The following is a 20,679-nucleotide window of genomic DNA, read 5'->3' on the forward strand; positions in this document are numbered from 1 at the left end:
AAGCGTAATTTTGATGAGAAAAAAAGTTATAAAACATATTTCAAACTCCTCTAACTAAAACAATACTGATAAGAAAAACACACGTAATCCTTGTGTTTTTTCTTAATCACCATCTTTTTAGAACTTTGCATTTATCGTTGTGTAGTAATGTGTTACAGCAACCAAGAATACAGACTTTGTATTACAGGATGTAATACAGGATGCCTCATTGCTTCTTTAAATGACGTTGATGGCTTTCTGATCTTCCAAAGACACCTTATTTAACTGACCCTGATGATGGGCATTTGGAGATTTCTAGATTTCCCTATTACAAGAAACAAAGTGATGGGCCCTGAGACCCCACCCTACCCTACTTATTTTCTTATGACAAATCCCTAGAAGAGGAATTGTTAGGTCACAAGGTATGGCCATTTTTTAAGACCCATCAAACTACCTTCATGTTTAGAGGAGTAGGTGTCCTATCCAAGTCTGATTTCCTCAAGGTCAAGAAGTCTGGTTCATACCCCCACCCCCACAGGAGCTGTGAGCCCCTAGCCCCATTTCTACATCTAGACTAAGGCCAAAACCCTCCTCTGAACCTGGTGACCTCGGGCAGGTTGACCCAGCTGCAGGAACTTACTTGGGCCCATCCCAGGTCCGGGTGAGTCAGCTGACCAGGGAGCAGGAACCCAGCTGGGACAAGGGCCACCACTTTCCAGGGAGGGGACCAGAGTCCGTCAGCAGTGGCTGGAGAAGGACGAGCAGCAGCACCTGACTACAGGTAAGAGCCGGGCGCAGGGCCCCTCGGCGGGGGGGGGGGTCACCTCTCTTCTTTCCCTGTTTCGACCCTTCTGGGACTTCCAGGCCTATTCTTCTCAAGGTGCCTCTCTCTGGCAGTGAAATGTGAACTGGGGTTTCCTCTTCTGAGCCCGGCCCTGGGCCAGGTTCAAGGATAGGTGATCTTTATCCAGACATCACTAGGGCTCCATCCAGGCTCCTTCTGACTGCCTGGGACAGTGATCACAGGGACGGGACCCACACTTTGTTCCTTGAAATGGGCCCCTGGGAAACCAAAGAGCAATCTCTGCAAGGAACTGAATGCAGGCTTCAGTTTCTGTTACTTACTTCTCTGCCTGAAGCTGTTTCCATCAACAAGCTCCCTACCAAGGAAGGAGAACCTGCTGGGGGACTGGGCCAGTGGCCTGACCCAAGAACTGGTTTCCTCCTGTGGGGACTCCCACACAGCTGGGGAAACTGAATGAGGTCACGGATATAAGGAGCATGTCTCCACACAGCTAGCCTCAGGAAATGGTGCTTAAGACGGGGCTGCTATGTGCTGGGCAGGCACTGCACTGGCTGTTCTACATACGGTGGTCCAAACTACTAACAACTGTACCACCATTGCCTCTAGCCTGGGCTCTCTGTTCACTCATGCTCCCTCTTCTGTCTTCCAAATGAAAGTCAGACCATGTCATTCTGCTGCTCAACATTCTCCAGTGGCTGGCTCCCATCTCACAAAAGTCTATGCCAAGTCCTCAGCATGACCCACAGGCCGTAAAGGATCCAGTCTCTCTCACCACCTCTCCAAGCTTCTGTCCTACTACTTCCCCTCTGAACAACTGACTTCAGTCTCATTGGTCAGACATTCCCTAAACAGAATAGGCACTCTGACCTTAGGACCACTGCAGTGGCTGTGCCCTAAGCCTCACTGCTCTTCCTTCCCCATTTAGGCCACTTGTGGCCCCCACCCCCAGCAAGAAGGCTCTTCTGGACATCCAGGCTCTATCCTTCACTCCCTATCACTTCCCTAACCACCTAACTACCTAACACTTGCAGAGGCACTTATTTATCCAGCTAGGTGACATTCAAAGGCAGGTTTTCTTTTGTTCCCTGCCTTATTACCGGTACTTAGAACAGTACTGGGACTTAGGTGCTAAGTGAATATACTGAATGAACAACAGCTAACGATTACTGCATGCCCTTTGTTATGGTAGTACTTTCTGTACACATCTCTTCTTAAGAATCTTTTAACCTCCACAACAACTCTGTGATGCAAGTATTGTTATTCATATTACAAAGGAAGAAATGACATGCGGAAGGGACTTGTCCATGCTTGCTCTCCAGCCAGAGCACATCAGTCTGAACCCATCCTGCCTGCCTCCAAGGTCCTTGCTCACATTCTGCCTCTCCTGTGCCTGGGTTCAGAAGCATCCACACTCCTTGAAAGAAGTTCACAGTTTTTCTCCAGCAGGCAGTACAGCCTGAGAGAGGGAGGGGGATATAAGCTGGTGGCCTAGCAACAGCCTCTTCTTTTCCAACTCACCACATCCCTGGGCTAATTTGGCCTTCCAGGAGCTATTCCTCTGACACCCTAACCCACGCTTCCCTCCCGCACACTGTCTTCTAAAGGATGGATGAGTTGTCCACAGGAACAAGTGGGTGTCCCGTAGTGTCAGCTCTTTGGAACAAAGTGTTCTCATTTCAAAGCCCAAAGATGGGGGCTGGTGACCCCTTTTCAGCCCTGCTGGTCTCTGAGAACCTGATTGCTGCTCGGTTGTGGGAGTTGCTATCACTCAGAATACAACAAAGTACAGAAGCTCAGAGATGGAAATTGTGGAAAATGCCGTGGGAGAAGAACATTTCTCTGGGTGAGCTAGGTTAGATGGGTTCTTTCCTTTCACAGGAGTCAATTAATTGTAGGAAATCACCAGCATCATATTGAGCAAACTCTTCCATTGTCATTACAGGAGCCAGCCTTTCCATCTACTTCATCAGGGCACTGTTTTATCGCCCTTTCTAGGCCCAGGGTTTTTCTTCAAAGGTCTTTTTGGAACTTTTTGTCTTTCCCTTGAATCTGCTTCCATTTCAAGAAACAGTAATTGGACCTCTGCTGTGTGCCAGGGAGTGGGCACAGCACTAGGGCTTCAGAAGTGAACAACATTCCTCACCACAGAGGGAGACAGGCAAACAAATACAGAGTAGTGGACATCCAACTCAGAAAATGCAGACCTTGCTCACAGTAGGTGCTTAAAAAACAGTAGTGGATTGAAAGGTGAGATTAGTAGTGGAATGAGTATGAGATTCTGTGGTTTAGAAAAGGGAGACTTGCTTATCTGTGCCTGGTTGGGGGAATTTGGGGGTAAAGTGAGTTCACCAGATGAACAAAGTGGTGGGGGCAGGGGAGATGTGAATGGCATTCAAGACAGCGGGAACAGCACCTGTAAAAGCACAGAGGCAAGAACTAGCAAGTTGAGTTAGGATCAACAGGAGTCTAGAATGAATGAAATGCAGGGTAAGTGCACAAGAGTGAGGTTATCAGGAGTCAGTGGAGAAGGTACCTGGAGTCAGGTCAGGGAGATTTGAATATCAAGATGAAGTCGGAGATTTTACTCTGAGGGTAGGAAATGGGTAGGCTGGAGGGCAGGAGCCAAGGCTAACTCCCACGTTTCTGGCTCTGACCACGGGGTGCATTTGGTGGGGTCACTGTAGAGGGGCAGCAAAACTGGGAAAAATTAGTTTCAACCAGCGGGAGGTAGTAAAGACCTGGAAGGCGGCTGGACTCTTGGGTCTGTGCCTCCCATCCCTGGAGTAACGTACTCCACTCTCCTCCTCTGGAACCTCCATTCTTCACAGTCCAGTCTGTGTTCCTTGGCTTCCTCCGGGAGGCCTTCCCCCTTGCCCCAGGCTTTTATCCTGCACCCCACAGACCCACCTGCCCGAATCTCTAATAACGAGCAGTGGGTCGTTTTGCTGTGGGAAGTGATCTGCCAGGCTAAGCCCAAGACCCTCACGCCGAGCGGCAGGCCCTCAGTCATTCTCGGGTGGGATCCCAGGGTGAATCTTCCTGGGGCGGAGCACCGGGAGAGGAAGTCAGGGCGGGACAAGAAGCTTGGGAAGGTGACGTCTCAATGGGTGGGAAATACTCGGGGATCCAAGGTGCTTCCGAAACCTAAGGAAGCGAGGTTTCTTCCTCTTCCGTCTTCCTAAAGAGCAACAGGCAGGCCGGAGCGCAGGCGTGTCAACTTTGCCCTCCTCCCTCCCACAGCTGCCTGAGAACGGAATCCTATCAGTCAGGGGAGGGTTCAGCCGCACCCACTCTCCTTCGGGAAGCCGTTAATGGACTAACGCTCAGGGGCGTGAGGAGGTGTAGGGAGACGTTCCCATTGAAAGCGCAATTTGATCCGCGTAGCTTCCACACCGGTAAAGAGGCTATGCGGAGCCCGATAGAGCCTTTCACGCCTTATTCTGCTGCTCTACCTGATTTTGTGTGTGTGTGTGTGGATGTGGGTGCCAGCCACGAGCGTCTGGAAAAAGCAAGAGGCCGAGGGGACGCTAGGATCCCACCGAACCAACTACCCGCAGAGGAGGCTGCCATTTTCCACCCACAACCGCGGAGCACCCTGGGAACGCCGCGTAGCCGCGCGCAGCCCCGGATGGGTGAGACGCATGCGCTCTAGCCGCCGCAGCGCGCCCTAGCGGCCTGGCGGGAGGCTTTGCCGTAACCCATAGCAACCAGGGGAGGTCGCCTCTCTCTTGTCGAGCAGAGTTCGGAGCTACAGGAGGGTCAGAATGGGAGTCTTGGAGATCTTTGATCAGCGATCGTTGGACAGGTTAGGAAACAGGGCTGGGGTGAAGAACAGGCCCTAGGGACCTGTGGCGCTTTCTCCGGTCCTCCTATTCACGGAGTTGTGTGCCTGGCTGCTTCCAAAAAAAGCAGGAAATTGAGGCTGAGGGAGGGGGTAGGTTTGTAGGTTTGTCCAGAGAGGCTATTCACCCCCCCACCTCTTTAGGAGGCATTGCTGTGAACAAAGCTAGTGTAGGTGATGGAATTCCAGCTGAGCTATTTCAAATCCTAAAAGGTGATGCTGTTAAAGTGCTGCACTGATATGCCAGCAAATGTGGAAAAACTCAACAATGGCCACAGGACTGAAAAAGGTCAGTTTTCATTGCAATCCCAAAGAAGGGCAATACCAAAGAATGTTCCAACTATTGCACAGTTGCACTCATTTCACATGCTAACACAGTAAGCTCAAAATCCTTCAAGCTAGGCTTCAACAGTAAGTGAACTGAGAATTTTCAGATGTACAACCTGGATTAAAAAAACGCAGAGGAATTAAAAGGCCCGGACATCACTTTGCTGACAAAGGTCCGCCTAGTCAAAGCTACGGTTTTTCCAGTAGTCATGTACAGATGTGAGAGTTGGACCATAAAGAAGGCTGAGCACTGAAGAATTGATGGTTTTGAACTGTAGTGCTAGAGAAGACTCTTGAGAGTCCCTTGGATAGCAGCGATCAAACTTGACAATCCTAAAGGAAATCAACCCTCAATATTCATTGGAAGGACTGATGCTGAAGCTGACTCCTTTGGCCACCTGATGCAAAGAGCTACTCATTGGAAAAGACCCTGATGCTGGGAAAGACTGAGGGCAAGAGGAGAAGGGGCCGGCAGAGGATGAGATGGTTGAATGGCATCATCAACTCAGTGGACATGCGTTTGAGTAAACTCTGGGAGATATTGAAGGACAGGGAAGCCTGGCCTGCCGCAGTCTGTGCTAAGTCACTTCGATCATGTCCAACTCTTTGTGACCCTATGGACTGTAGCCTGCCAGGCTCCTCTGTTCTTGGGATATCCCAGGCAAGAATACTGGAGTGGGTTGCCATTTCCTTCTTCAGTGGGTCTTCCTGACCCAGGGATTGAACCCCTGTCTCTCACGCCTCCTGCGTTGGCAAGCAGGTTCTTTACCACTAGCACCACCTGCGAAGCCTTACGCTACAGTCCATGGAGTTGCAAAGAGTCGGACGTGACTGAGAGACTGAATAGCAACAAGTTGAAAAAAAACCCTAAAACAGCATGTTGCCCTGTCTGCACTGTAAAGAAGAAATGAGGGCAATGAAAGAAGTTTATAATAAAAGAAGATGCACTTCACTATGTAAAAGCTCAGACTGGGTTACACCGGATGACGCTTGTACCTAACTTAAAATGAGGAAGTTTGGATTTGTGTGCTCAGATGCTCAGTCGTGTCCTTCTCTGGGATCCCATGGACTGTAGCCTGCCAGGCTCCTCTGTCCATGGGATTCCCCCAGCAAGAATACTGGAGCGGGCTGACAGTTCCTCCTCCAGGAGATATTCCCGACCCAGGGATCCAACCAGGATCGTCTGCTTGTAGGTGGATTCTTTGCCTCTAGGGCCACCTTGGATTTAATAGATAGTATTCAGCTGAATTTTGCCAAAGTTTATATTTGGCATCTTGAGTCAAAGCTTAAATGTATTTGTACACAGGCGTGGAGTGACTGTGCAGACACACACGAGTGTGTTCTGGTGACCTACCCGTGTTGTGGAGAATTGACAATGATTTTTCAAAATGGTGAACCAAACCAAGAATAACTTCCTCAGATAAGCTGGTGTATATATTTCTGGATGATATATTGTATATTAAAACCAGGGAGGAGAAGGAAATGGCAACCCACTCCAGTATTCTTGCCTGGAAAAGTCCATGGACAGAGGAGCCTGGCGGGCTGCAGTCCATGGGATTACATGACCGAGCATGTGTGCATGAGGGTGGAGGGAGATGGGTTGGTAGCAATAAAGTGGTAGAATTAAAAAAATAAAAATAAAACCAGGGAAAGTTTCATTGTATTTGTATATAAAACAGGTTATACACAGGTTTTTTTGTTGCTTCCATGAAGGTTTGATGGGATATTGGAAACTTGTGCGGGGCAGTTTGTTGTGATGAGCTGTTCTGTGCATTACAAAAGGTCCCGGTCACTACTCCCTGCTTCCTAAACGCTAGTAGTGTCCCCTCAGTCTTGTGACATCCAAGAAGGCCCACGCAAATTTCCAGTCTGTTTCTTGGAAAACCACTTATCTATTCAGCCAAATAGCAATTTTTGTCAGCATCTGTGTGCTGGGTGCTGTTTCAGTGGGGAGGCATAGGGTGATGAACAGGACACAATCCCTGGCATTCTGAGTTGGAGTTCAGAATGAGGGGATACCCAGATAGTAATTGTATAATATGATAAATAACTTGACAGTAGACGTGGTACCAGTCAGTTTGGGAACACAAGAAGACCTAGCCAACTAGCCAGGGGTCCTATGGCCTGAAAAAGCCAAGCAGAGAAATCGCATTTGAGCTAAGTCTTGAAAGAGCGCTATGCAGAGAAGGATGGTGTGCCCAGCAGAGGGATCTGCGTAACCAACAGGTCCAAGGTTGCTGGCACACAAGGGACACTCAAATAGTGTGAGTGAGTAGATGGATAATTGAATGAGATATGCATATTTCCTGGCAGGGAGCCATTCCCCACTATATTGTGAACTGCTAAAAGGCAGGGAAACACCTGCCTCTTGATTTCACCCAGATCCCTAACGTTGGTTGAGACCCAGAGAAGATGGCAGTGGTGAAAGTGTCCCAGACCCGGAGGACGAGTTGTGTGATCCCAGCCTGGAAAGGATCTCCAGGAAGTGGATCTCAGATTCTGCTCGCCCAGATGGCAACTGCTACAGATATAAAAGCTCTGCTACTTCGGTGTTTGAAAAAGCAGGGCAGGGATGCCTCTTCTTTTCACATCTGTAGCTCATGTGTGATCCAGGGTGTTTTTGATGGGTGGTACCTTCTGAGGACTGTCCCAAGAGCCAAGTCTCCTGGAGTGTGTGCACAAAAGGGAAGACCACAGGCAAAGGGGCCTCTCCCCCCAGCTGGTTTAAAGCAGGTCAGAGCCAGTCTCCCTCTCCCCATTGGACCATCCCTTTCTCCTTAAGATGGTCATTTCTGCCCCAAATACTAGGTGAGGGCAACGATCTGCAACTGCCTGTCCCCAGGAACCAAGCAGGCAGTGTGAGCCAGCTGGATGGGTACGTTGGGAAACAAGAGGTGTGTGCAACCTCATCTAACGGCAGGCTGTGACTCCGGCCTGGCTGAGTGTTGCTTTTGTATGATTCCTGCTCTTGCATTGCCAAGTTGTTGTTGTTTTTTTTCTTCCCATACAAGATAGAAGTGGAGAATTTTATATTTCCAGATTTTAGCGCTTTACTTTACAAGGAGAAATGTGGAAGCCCAGGCAGAATGCATTGCTTCTGGAAATATTGAGTTGATGTCCACGCTAGGGGCTAGGGGCTCCACAATAAATTAGAAAGTCCAGTTTCTGACCATTTGGAACTCCCAATAGGTAGATCAAGAGGCAACTTCGGAGCAGTGAATGATCAACAGACTAAGAACATGAGTTGGGAGGGGAGGTGGGTGTGTGGGCAGGGGGAGCAAACATCAAGGCAAGTTTCCTGAAGAGCCCTCTGATATGGAACTTGAAAATAATTGGAAGTTAGCCAGGTGGGGAGCAGAGGGAGTAGAAAGGTATGCCAGATAGAGGGCATAATAATACAGGCAAAGGCCTGGGGACATGAGAAAGTTCAATTAATTCAAGGATCTAAAAGTAGCTCATTGTGGCTGAAGCTGAGGGTGGGGGTTGGGAGAAAGATGTGTGGAAAGAAAGAAAGCAGGAATTAGGCAGGGGTGCAAGCAAATGTCTATTGGGACTCAGGGCCAATGAGTAAATCGGTCTTGATGTAAGAGACAACAGAGGCTGAGGGGGTCTGGGGTGCCTGGGAGTCGACTACGACTCAGATGTAGCCACTCAGCAGTGGTCCAGGGTTGCTAGAGTGTCCTGTTTTTCAGGAGCAGTGTGAAACTAGATTATTAAATGCAGTGTCTAGAGTTCTAGACATTTAGGCTGCTAATTTTGAATGTATAAGGTCCTTGGCAAGATCAAACATCTGTTTGCATCTGGCCTGTGAGCCACTGGTTCCAATCTCTGGAGGAATCGTAAAGGGTGTGTGGACTGGATTCTGAAAGTGGGGAGCCATTGGGTGGGGGGTGGGCTTTAAGCAGGGCCATGGTGTTCCAGACTCACACAGAAAGGACCTTTTGGCTGGAGAACAGCAGTCGAATTGACTCATTGTAGATGTTGTGGTTCCTGCAGGAGAATGCGGAGATGGAGGAGGACAATGTGGGGATGGGTGGGGAGACGGAGGAGGACAGCGTGAGGATTAGGGATGGAATATTGGGGAGATGGGGCGGATAGGCAGACTAGAAGGGATGGTGTGTGTACGGGGTCATTGGGAAGGCTTAAAGTTGATGTGTGTTAAGGCAGCAGGTGCAGAGAAAGGCCAAGGAAGAGCGATGGAGGGAGATGACCTTGACCCCTGGAGATCACTCAGGGGATATGCCCAGAGATTCTGAACCTGGTCCATGAATGTGGGCCCAGTAGAGTGAATAGAGTCCCCCTGGGTCCCCAGGAACTGCAGTTCAGGTGGGAAGACAGACTGAGGACAACTGAAGAGTCCAAGACGGGAGGCTGGTCCGAAGTCTCTGCTGAGGGCAGGGCCCTGGGTGGGAGCAGTGGTGACCTCACTGTTTGAGGAGCCAGGGCAGGAGGGTGGCGTAGGGGCTTCCAGCTGGTGAGGACTGGCTGAGCAAAGGCTGGTAGATGTGATGGAGCCAGTGTGTTAGTGGGTAAATGGAGAAGAATCCAGAAACACAAACCGCTCCTTGCTCACATAGCATCTAGGGGGGAAATAAAGCTTTTCTGTGGGTAATTTCTTTCAATTTCTTTGGGTACCTTGCTCTAAGGTCCTGCTGGTTCTCTCCCCGACAGGTAAGAAGGTTTTTAGTAAATGCTTATGGTCCCCCATCATTTCTTTATCCCTCTGAACAATATTCTGCTGAGCATATAAACTCTGTTACAGTTTGTGTGCATGTTTTTTAAGAGTTTCCATTGGCCTTCATCATGATCAAGATCAATACTCGCCAGTGAAGCCTCAAATGCCCAGAGATGGAGAGGGGTGTAGGGGGGCAGGGGAGGAATCCTAAAGTGCCTGCTGCCTTTCTGTTGTAATATGAAGTCCCCACCCACTTGACACTGGACTGAACCCCGAGTAGTTGTGGGAGGATGCTGCACAAACCCCTAATGCCGGCTGGGTATACAGCAGGTGCTCACTGTGCACCAACTGGACTGGGTTTAGGTCTTGAGTGATAAGATCTTGTAAGGCTGTCTGACCTTTGAAACGGCAGGGAAGGATATGGCCCCCCAGTCCTGCTTTACCTGGTCAGCATGTCCTGGGTGACCCCTGGGTTCAGGTTCTAAAGCCCAGAGTCGGCTGAACATGGTGGGATGGGATTTTGCAGGAGTGGAGAACATGGGCTTGGCAACCAAACAGACTCTGGCTCAATCCCAGCTCCTCCATCTCTAAAATGGGGATAATAATACCTATTATATAACTGGTATAATATAATAATATATTATTATATAATATATAAATATATAACAATAGAATATATATTATATAATATATGACAATGTATAATATATATGATATGTCATATGTATTATGTATAATAATGTAACAGTAGTATAATAATAATAATACCCTTCCTGCCATCTTTCTCATTCTGAGAGTGCTGAGGGGCACTGTCTCTGCCTCCTCTCACCCTCAGCACCCCGCTCTGTGCCCTGCAGGGTGTTCCAAAGAGCAACCATGGCCACGCTGTACCCATCTCTGGAGGACCTGAAGGTGGACCAAGCCATGCAGGTAAGCTTTCAGGCTGTTAGCCCGGGTCCCCCGACGGGGCTTCGGGATTACCCCGGGATGGCTAAGGGAGGCCTGTCTTGGATCAAGGTTGGAGGCCCCTGGGAGTTCCTTATTGGCCCCAAGGCACGCCGGTCCCCAGGGCAGGGCCTGCTGGGCAGAGCAGGAGTCCAGAGGCCGAGGCAGTGGGACCACAGCAGGTGGAGGAGAGGAGCAGCTACAGGCAGGCCTGTGTCTGGAGCTCGCTCGGTCCCAGTGCTTCCTCCCTCGGGGTTCGTGCAGACCCCATGCTCTAGGGCAAGCTTCCAGGGTAAACCCTGTGGCTATGGTGTTTGGCCTCCTCAGCCCCCAGAAGCCCTTTCCTCCTTCCATCCTGTGTGAGGTCTTAGTGGTTTTTGGGAACCGGGGGCTTTTAGACTGACAATTACCTTGGCCACCGCAGGTAGTAAATGAGTTGTGACATTCAGTGGGTTGTGGGCCCCTGGGAGAACCTCCCTCCTGAGGCATGGAGGTGTTCGAAGCCACATTTATTGAAGGGTTGGATATCTGCTCAGGCCACGAGCATACCTATTGCCCTGACCCCCAGCGTCAGGGAGCCCCAAGCCCCAAGGGCTCTGGGGTTCTGACCACAGCTGACCGGCACTCCCCTTCCATCCCCAGGCCCAGGCCAGAGCCGTACCCAGGATGCCCGCCCTGCCAGCACGGGGCAAAGGGGACTCCCAGCCTCCAGGTGAGTGATGCGGATGGGGTGCTTCCTGCCGAGAGTGACTTCTGCTGGCCATTTCCGAGAGCCTGCCTCCGAGCCATGGGCACTGTGTACAGTTGTCCCCTCTACTTTGAGGGGGACACTGAAAAGCTGTGACCTTGTGAGGGCCCCGATAGCCCTGACTTAGGGCCACCAAGGAGACCAGGATGTTTGCGGTGGCCCTGGAGCTGCTCTGGCTATCTTGACTCTGGTCCTGTGGTAGCAAACTTGAGCTCAGGCCCAGCTCCTCTCCTCCTCACCGTGCAGTTTCCCAGAGCTGCCTCTGCGTCGGCTGGTGCCAAATAAAGTCAACTGAGCTGAACACCAAAGTGATCCGTGAGGGACTCTGTGTCCCAGGCTGCTCCTGGGGAAAGCAGACCACCTAAGGGGAGGACCCACGTTGCCAGCGAGTGTTCCCAGGGCTGCAGAGCCATCTCAAGAATATACTGCATTCTTGGGAGTAAACAGCATCACGAGCCCTTTTATTTCTTAACAAAGATGCGTGACCCCTTGGGACCAGGCAGGTGTGGCTAAGCTCATGGCCAGAGTAACATCTTTCTTTTCTCCCCCTTCCCTTCCCATCAGTTTTGTACCCTAACCTGGCAGAATTGGAAAACTATATGGGTCTTTCCCTCTCCAGCCAAGAAGTCCAGCAGAGCCTGCCTCAGACTCCAGAAGGTGCCAGTGTAGGTATTTTTCTCTTGCCTGATGCGGGCCCTCCTTCCTTGGTCTTGCCATTTAAACAGACTTGAATCTCCTCTCTCTAGCATCCCTGAGGCTCTGTTTCTTGATGACACGTTTCATTTTGAACCTTCATGAGAAGTGCTGTGGGGTTTCATGGTTTCCTGCAGGCCTTGGGGCTAGAGGGCCATTGCCTGCCCTTTGACCTCTGACCTGCTGATCTAAGCCTGCTGGATGAGAAGGGAGGACATTAAACCTGGCCTGAGCCCGGGTGCTTCTAGTGAGGGGCTGCCTGTGACTTGCAAGCAGCTGCATAGTTAGGCAGAGTCTGTGAGGAGGAGCTTGTCAGCCCCCAGTCCCCAAATGAAATAAAAATCCTTGATTCTTGTTCTCCATGGCTTCAGGGAGAAAAAAAAACAAAAAACCATAACATAGAAATATTCACTCCTGAAAATGTATTCACTTATAGAATCAGTCCCAAACTGTCTCCCCATCAGCTTCAACATTCCTGGTTGGTCCACTGTGCTGGTCCAGTGCAAATAGATTGCAAAGTGCAAATACAAATCTTGGTAAGACTGCGGGATTTCATGAGATTGATGGAAGTGATGATGAGAGCTGCCACACTGACAAATGGGGATTTTACAGGAGAAATCAACAAGGATGAGGACATGTGGGATTCTGAGCAAAGCTGGTGACACCCTGGAGTGTTTCGCCAAAATGACACCCTTGACAGTCACATAGGGAAGCACACACAGGAAGCAAAGTAGGTCGCATTGTCCAATTTTAATCCATTGATTGATCTCTCTTTGGTCAATACCCTAGACAACCTACATTTGATAAAAAAATAAAATATGACAGATAGTGCACTTTCATAATTAAAATTTTTAATTATTTTTAGTTTAAGTTTTTAAGTAATCGGAGATTCAATCAGGAAGTTGCCAAGACAGAGAAGTCCTTTGTACTCTTCACCCAGTTTCCCCAGTGGTTCCATTTTATGTAACTGTACTATAACGTCAAAACCAGGCATTTTACATTGGTACAATGTGTGTCTAAGGTTCTGTGTCCTTTTATCACCTGCAGCCACCAGCACATTCAAGATCTAGCACTACATCATCACCACAAAAGTCTGTCTTGTGCTCCCCCTTTATAATCATGCCCAGCCTCCCCTTCAGCATCCTCAGCCCCTTGGCAATCACTAGTGTGTTTTTGCCCCTATAATTTGATCATTTCAGAAGGTTATGTAAGTGAACTCACATGGTGTTTGACCTTTTCAGATGGGCTCTTTCAGCATCGTGCCCTGGAGATCCTTCCAGGCTGTCGCCTGTTCCAACAGTTCATTCCTTTTTATTGCAGGATTGCGTTCCATGGGGTAGCTATAGCTCAGTTTGTTTAACCTCTTGAGGGACATTTTGGTTGTTTCCAGTTTTTGTCTATTATAAACTAAGATATTACAGATGTTTGTGTACAGATTTTTGTACAGACATAAGTGTTTGTTTCTCTGGGATAAACGCCCAGGAGTGCAATTCCTAAGCAGTGTAATACTTGTATGGCTAATTTTCTTAGAAAGAAAGTGCCAAACAATTTTCAGAGCGGCTGTATTATTTTATTTTCCTGCCAACAATGCATGAGTGTTTTGTTGGCACATCCTTGCCAGCATTTGATATTATCACTATTTTAAATTTTACTCATGTGGGTGTGTAGCAATGTCTTATTGTGGTTTTCATTTGCACTTTCCTAATGGCTAGTGATGTTGAACATCTTTTCATGTGCTTATTTATCAGCCATATATTCTTTATGATAAAATGTTTATTCACATATTTTGCTCATTTTCTAAATGGATTTTTTTTAAAAGTCAACTTTTGAGCCCTTATTCTAATGTCCTTTGTCATTTGATTTGTAAATATTTTCTCCCACTGTGTAACTTCTCCTTTCATTGTATTAAAAGAGTTTATTGCAGAACAAAAAGTTTTCAATTTTGATAAGGTCCAATTTATTGATTTTTTTTCTTTGTGGATCATGCCTTGGTGTCCTAAGAAACTTCACTGAGCTCTAGGTTCTGAAAAAATTTCCCTTTTACTTCTAAAACTTTTATAGTTTTTGTTTAAATTTATGATTGAACTTGAGTTAATCTTTGCATCAGGCATGAGGTCACGATTCATATTTTGCCTATGGATATTCAGTTGCTCCCAGGCCATTTGTTGAAAAGACTCTTCTGTCTCCACTGAATTGTTCTCACACCTCTGTTAAGAAGCAGTTGCCCCTACTTGGTGAGGCTATTTTTGGATATTCTCTCTTCTGCTCCAAAGGTCTGTCTCTCCCCAACATCACCCTATCTTGGTTACTGTAGCTATATAGAAAGTCCGGAAATTTGGCAGAGTGATTTCTCCTGTTTTTTCCTTTTTGTCAGAATAGTTTTAGCTATTCTAGTTCCTTTGTGTTCTCAATGTAAAGTTTAGATTAACCTTTCCTGTATCTATAAAACATAGAGACTGTGATAGGAAATGTATTAACTATGTATATCAACTTGCAGACAGTTGACAGCTTCACCTAGTTTTTCTGATCCATCAATACAAAATATCTCTTTGTTTATTTAAACCCTTGATCAGGCTTCCCTGATAGCTCAGTTGGTAAAGAATCCACCTGCAATGCAGGAGACCCCGGGTTGATTCCTGGGTCAGGAAGATCCACTGGAGAAGGGATAGGCTACCCATTCCAGAATTTTTGGGCTTCCCTTGTGGCTCAGCTGGTAAGGAATCTGCCTGCAATGCAGGAGACCTGGGATCAATCCCTGGGTTGGGAAGATCCCCTGGAGAAGGGAAAGGCTACCCACTCCAGTATTCTGGCCTAGAGAATTCATCCATGGGGTCTCAAGGAGCCGGACATGGCTGGCTGAGCGACTTTCACTTTCAAACTCACAATACATTAAAAACAACAGTAATGAGTACTCAAAATTTCTCTTTTTAATAACTTCACTGTTTTCTACTAATATCTATCCTACTGAGGTTATTTCAGTTTATTTTATCTAGAGGTAGAAATATCATATGATGATGTGATGGGAATTCCATGGACTGTATATTTCATGGGGTCGCAAAGAGTCGGACACGACTGAGCGACTTTCATTTCACTTCACTTCTTTCATCTCCTTTATCAGTGTTTTGTCTTTTCCAGTGTACAATTCCTGTATATGTTTTATTAGCTCCACACCTAAGTATTTCTTTCTTTTTTTTTGAGCGATTGTAAGTGGTATTGTATTTTTAATTTCAGTTACCATGTATTCATTGTTAGTATCTAGAAGTACAATTGATTTTTTTGGTATGCATTGGTCTTGTGTCCTGTGACCTTGTTGAACTCACTTATGAGTTCTAGGAGTTTATCTGTAGATTCTTTGCACTTTTCTAGTAAAGTATCATCTCATCTGAAAATACGGACCATTTTATGTTTTCTTTTCTGATCTATATGTCTTTTATTTCCTTTCTTTGCCTTATTGATCTGGCTAGTTCTTCCACTACTGTATTTAACAGTAGTGGTGGGAGTGCACACCTTTGCCTTATTCCAGATCTTTTGGGGGTGGGTTAGTATTCACTCATCTTGATACTTTTGACATAATTTTTTTCAAGGCAGAAATCAACTTGAGCTCCTTTACCCCCTCATTGTTCACTATTTTTTGTGAATCTTTTTATTTTTAAGTGGATTTTAAAAGGTTCTCCTGACACCAAGTTGTCTTGGAAAATGAGGACCCTTTTTCTATAATACACACCTGTCCTCCCGTCTCTATTTTCCTGGGCTGTGTTTTGGGAGCGGGGGGTGGGGGTGGGGGGGGCGGGGGGGGGGGGAGTGTGGACTTTGACGCCCCCTAGTGGCTTTATGGCGCCATGTGTCCTCTTGCCCGCAGGAGGGAAGTGCGTGCGTGGTCTGCGGTGGGCTGTGGCTCAGGGTGCACCCCCTTCTCTTTTCCCAATCCCCGCTCCCACGCCTGGGCCTTTTTTTTTTTTTTTTTCCGCCTGGGCCCTTGAGGCACGAGGCCCCACGGCGCTGGCTGACCTTTGCTCCCCTGTGGTTTGCAGGCAGCGGTTTCGGGCCCCTCGCCGGGCCAGGTGGTGGCGCCGGTGTCCGGGAACAGCCTAGGCGCGCTGCGTGCGGAGATCAAGCCCGGGGTGCGCGAGATCCACCTATGCAAGGACGAGCGTGGCAAGACAGGGCTGCGGCTGCAGGCCATCGACAAGGTGGGGCTGGGGTCGGGCGGGAGAGGAGGGTAGGGGCCCCGCGGAACGCAGAGGGAGAGCTCGCCCGCGGCCGAGGCTGCCCGCGCTCCCCCGCGTGCCTCCGGGGTTCTGGCCACATCGTCCACCAGCGGGAGACCGTGGACCACAGTCAGAAAGGTGCTGCGCGGGGCGGGAGCCAAGGCCCACCTGAGCCCTAGGCAGGCTCGTCCTCTCCATCCCCTCCCATAAGGCACTAGGGCTTGCTCTAGGTTGTGCCAGGGATCCTCCACTTGCCCCTCCTGGGACTTCATGCCTCCTTGCTCCTCACTCACAGGGATCCGGCTTCTGGGAGGCTTTCTGCAGACAGTGGAAGGCGAGGAGTGTGGGGGTGTTGGCTCAGATGCCAGTGTGAGAGGCCTTGTAGTCTGGTGACTGGGGATGCAGCCACTAGTTGGAATTCCTGAAAGTGTTAGTTGCTCAGTCATGTCCAACTCTTTGCGACTTCATGTACTGTAGCCCGCCAGGCTCCTCTGTCTATGGAATTGTCTAGGCAAGAATACTGGAGTGGGTAGCCATGCCCTTCTCCAGGAGATCTTCCCAACCCAGGGACTGACCGAGTCTCCTGCATTGCAGGCAGATTTTTTATCATCTGAGTAACCGGGAAAACTCCTGAATTCCTGACTCTGTTGCTTCCTAGCTGTGTGGCCCGTTTCCTTACCAGGAAAATGGGTACCCTGTATGTTACTGTACAGAGTTACAGCCCCAGGGCCCAGTAGGCTCTGAGAAGATCAAGAGGCAAGCAGCAGCCCAGGAGGAGGCACCTGGGCTCAGGGTGGGCTGGGGGAACTGACTGCGGGGCTCACCTCCTTCAGGGGCTCTTCGTGCAGCTGGTCCAGGCCAACACCCCTGCGTCCTTGGTGGGGCTGCGCTTTGGGGACCAGATTCTGCAGATTGATGGACGTGACTGTGCTGGGTGGAGCACGGACAAAGCCCACCAGGTGGTGAAGAAGGCATCGGCCGAGAAGATCGTCATAGTCGTTCGGGACAGGTGAGCACCCGGGTCCCAGGAGCCTGTCTGTCTGCCCTTGGTTATGCCCCAGGCCCAGCTCACTGTCCCTCCCTGCCAGGCCGTTCCAGCGGACCATCACCATGCACAAGGACAGCACAGGCCATGTCGGCTTCGTCATCAAGAAGGGGAAGATCATCTCTTTGGTCAAAGGGAGTTCTGCAGCCCGTAATGGGCTCCTCACCAACCACTATGTGTGCGAGGTGAATGGGCAAAATGTCATAGGGCTGAAGGTAAGCAAGGCGGAGCGTGGCTCCATCCCAGGGCCTCAGGGGCTGGGAGATCGAGAGGTGGTGGGAAGGTTCGTGTCTGTGGGTGGCTGCTGCCCTCACCCCAGCTTCAGTCCTCATCCTGAGGCTGCAGCAGGGATTCAATGAGACAAAGGTACGAGAGCTCCGAGGACGGTGCAGACACTAAGTGCCCAGTAAATACTCGCTGTTGTTACTTACGCATGAAGGCCAGAGGTGCGATGACAGGTGGTGGTGGTGGGACAGGGTGGGAGCCTTCGGGGAATGGACCCCAGAGGAGGATGAGTCACATGGCTTCTGGTCCCTGGACAAGTGAGAGTGCTTTATCCTGACTGATGCCACCAGGACTGAGAGTGGTTCTTAATGCCCGTTGTGATTTAGAGTGAGGGTCCCCCCTCCTTGGGCATCCAGGGCTTTGGGGCTCGTAGGCAGGTGGAGGTGGCTTGGGGGGGATGCCATCTCACCCCACAGATGACAGTCTTGGCTCCACTGCTCCTCTCTCATAAGGGCCATCTCCAGGTCACTCTTGTCACACATCTTCTCCCCTGTGCTTGACGGTCTAGTCCCATCTAGCACATCTCCCGTTGATCCTGGCACATCTAGGAAAGCACACAGCCTGGTCGGAGATCTATGTAAAGTAAAGGTCACGGTCTCCGAGTAAGGGCCAGAGGCTCGTCTCGTGGCCTTAGCGTTCGTGGCATACTCTATGTAGGTGCTTTTCGTGTCTTGTGCTCCCCACTATCTGAACGGCTTCTGCAGGCCTTTCTTTTTACTGGTCAACAAGATGTAAGAGGAAGAGGTACCCCACGGGCTCGGCTCAGGCCGACAGGAGCCCAGAGAAGAGGGTGGGTGGGTGTGTCTACTGTCCCCCTTTGCCCCCCCCCACTGCAGCGTGGTTCTCTTTCTGCTTTGGGGTAAGAATCCCAGTGTCACTGGGGCCTGGGAGACAGCACACACGTGTTTGGTGGGATTCCCGGGGCTCTTTGGGGGAAGTCATGTCTGTGAGGCCGTTCGGTGTCAGGCCCACACAGGTCCTCGAGGTGAGGGTAGGAGAGGTGAGTCCATTTTACTGAGAGAGCCTCAGATGGGAGGCCCACATTCTTGCTTGAGCTGGGGCCCTGCCACCCTCACTCAAGGGGCAGCCTGTTCCCTACCGTCATTGTCAGTGGTGGACTCCAGCAGGGCCACGCTGACCACTTCACAGAGGTGCCTCAGAGTTGCCCCTGGTCCCCAAGGTGACCACTCACTCACCTCTTTAACAGGACAAAGAAGTCACAGAGATTCTGGCCACCGCCGGGAATGTCATCACCCTGACCATCATCCCCACTGTCATCTACGAGCACATGGTCAAAAAGTAAGGCTGCCCTCCTCCAGACGCCCCCCTCACCTTCCTCCCTCCCTTCCCCCGCCCGCCCCCCTCACCTCCCCACCTCCTGGCCACCGGCCTCCTCTCCTCTTCTGCAGAGCCTCCGCTCTCCTCCCCTCGCTTCCCTTCACGGGAGCCAGGGGCTTCTGGTAACTTGGGGTGAGGCAAGGGAGGCACAGGTTTTTGGGGGCAGGGGGAGAAGGTGTTGCCAGTTTTGGCGACTGTCGTTACTGTATCTAGGTTGTCCCCGACCCTGCTCCACCACACCATGGACCACTCCATCCCTGACGTCTGAGGCCACGGGACAGCAGCTCAGCCCTGTCACCCTCCTGCCGGAAAGGGAATGTCCCTGCCTGCGAAGGCGCGCTGCCTGGGGGCGGGGCCGTCTCAAGGGGGCGGGGCCGTCTCAAGGGGGCGTGTTCAGGGCGGGGCGACATGGCATCCTGTGCGCCTGTCATTTACATACACTGGCCTTGTTGGAGTCTCAGCCACTCAACGGGGCCCACAGGCAGCCATTCTCTGTGCTGATTTAAATGCTCCGCACGTCTAAACACTTCCTAAAGTTGCAACTGGGTCCCTTTCAAATTTTTGTCTCTACCAGTAAAACAGTTCCATGTTTTGAGAACACAAATACATTTTTTTTTTGTAAGAATTGTTTCTTTTTCCTTTGCTTGTTCTTTGTCACAAACTGTATAGAGTTATAACCCTTCACTGTCTTTTGAATAAAGATTTGACTTTAAATAAAATCCCTTCCTCAAAAGTAATTGAAATTCCAGAATCCTCAGTCCCATGACGCACCAGTGTTGGTTGTCTTTTAAGCAGTGGTGAGACCGATCCCTTTTCTATGTGTTGCCTCTGAGAACATGACTTGCCGCCGTCATATGCCGCCTGTCGGTGTGAAGCAGGGATGACTCAGTAGTGGTGGGGGGTGGTGGGGATAGTGTGGGCTCTGGAAGGGGACACTGGCTTTAGAGCACCCCCTGCTCAGTGACTCCAGCTGGCTTCTGCATCTGTAGGTGTGAGAATCACTTCAGGGGTGCTGGAGAGGATGAAATGGGTGCACTCTCAGGGCCCAATGGGGCTGACACCCAGGGGGTGCCAAGTGACCCCCAGGAGGGGTCAGATGCATGGTAGAGCTGAGCCAGCTTGCAGCTCTCAGGTTCCCTCTACCTCAGGAAAGATCTCTGCCCACTCAGCTCTTTCCAGGGTGTGAGTTTTGACTCCCATGCGGGTAGGGACAGCGTGAGCCCCCTTCATCCCCCTCACTGCCCCAAAAGACACAATATAAAGAAAACAGGCTATGGATCTGGTTGTGTTTTCATGCTTTAATCCAGAGCTGTTCTGCTGTAGGTACAACTCTGTCAGATCAAAAGGACAAAGGAGACAAAAGTGAAGACCCCTCCCCACCTCCCACCCCCTTCCTGTGTCCCCTGAATTCTCTGTCAAGGGCATGGCTGAATATAACAGTGCACTATGAGTTGTTTGTACTGACCCCTAGGTCACAGAGGGGTCATGAGTTCACTGGGCAGAGGCCCCTCCGTAGGCCTTTACCCCAGAACCTTGTCACTTGCCTCCTGCGCTGCCCCCCGCCCCCCCAAGGTGCTGCCAGGTACCCCGGTGCTACTGGCAACTGGGAATGGTGTTCATTGAAAAGCTAAGTTACCCCCTTGGGAGATATTTGGAATAAACTTCACTTGAGGCCAGCTCTCTGAGCAGAGTCCTGCCCCGGACTCTGATTCCTGCTTGAGTCTGGACCAGAGGAGCAGCAGGGCCAACTCTGGCCTGGACCCCACAACTGAGGGGAAGCCACTTCTGGC

The 20,679-nt window shown here is 50.1% G+C and overlaps 1 protein-coding gene across 6 annotated transcripts; it reads left to right on the plus strand.

The window, feature by feature from the left end:
- Positions 1 to 653: 653 nt before the first annotated feature.
- On the plus strand, positions 654 to 19,618 carry SDCBP2 (syndecan binding protein 2). 6 transcript variants are annotated; one of them, XM_043884790.1, is made up of 9 exons: positions 654 to 760; positions 10,485 to 10,557; positions 11,215 to 11,284; positions 11,885 to 11,985; positions 16,045 to 16,203; positions 17,055 to 17,230; positions 17,310 to 17,481; positions 18,759 to 18,850; positions 19,103 to 19,618. In XM_043884790.1, exons 2-9 carry the CDS (start codon positions 10,504 to 10,506, stop codon positions 19,155 to 19,157), a joined length of 879 nt encoding a protein of 292 aa, XP_043740725.1. In that variant the 5' UTR covers positions 654 to 760; positions 10,485 to 10,503; the 3' UTR covers positions 19,158 to 19,618. The 6 variants fall into 6 exon arrangements, with proteins under 6 accessions (XP_043740725.1, XP_043740727.1, XP_043740728.1 ...); XM_043884792.1 differs by lacking the exon at positions 654 to 760 and adding an exon at positions 3,952 to 4,179; XM_043884793.1 differs by lacking the exon at positions 654 to 760 and adding an exon at positions 4,186 to 4,416.
- Positions 19,619 to 20,679: the final 1,061 nt, after the last annotated feature.

Source organism: Cervus elaphus, chromosome 23, assembly GCF_910594005.1.
Source record: "Cervus elaphus chromosome 23, mCerEla1.1, whole genome shotgun sequence".
In the NCBI taxonomy this organism is placed as follows: Eukaryota; Metazoa; Chordata; class Mammalia; order Artiodactyla; family Cervidae; genus Cervus; species Cervus elaphus.

Excerpts from the sequence above, each read along its gene's own strand:
- SDCBP2 (XM_043884788.1), top strand. The coding sequence starts at position 7,464 with ATGGCAACTGCTACAGATATAAAAGCTCTGCTACTTCGGTGTTTGAAA. Across the intron at positions 11,285-11,884 it reads AGGGGACTCCCAGCCTCCAG|TTTTGTACCCTAACCTGGCA; the intron begins GTGAGTGATGCG and ends CCTTCCCATCAG. Across the intron at positions 18,851-19,102 it reads TACGAGCACATGGTCAAAAA|GTTGTCCCCGACCCTGCTCC; the intron begins GTAAGGCTGCCC and ends TACTGTATCTAG.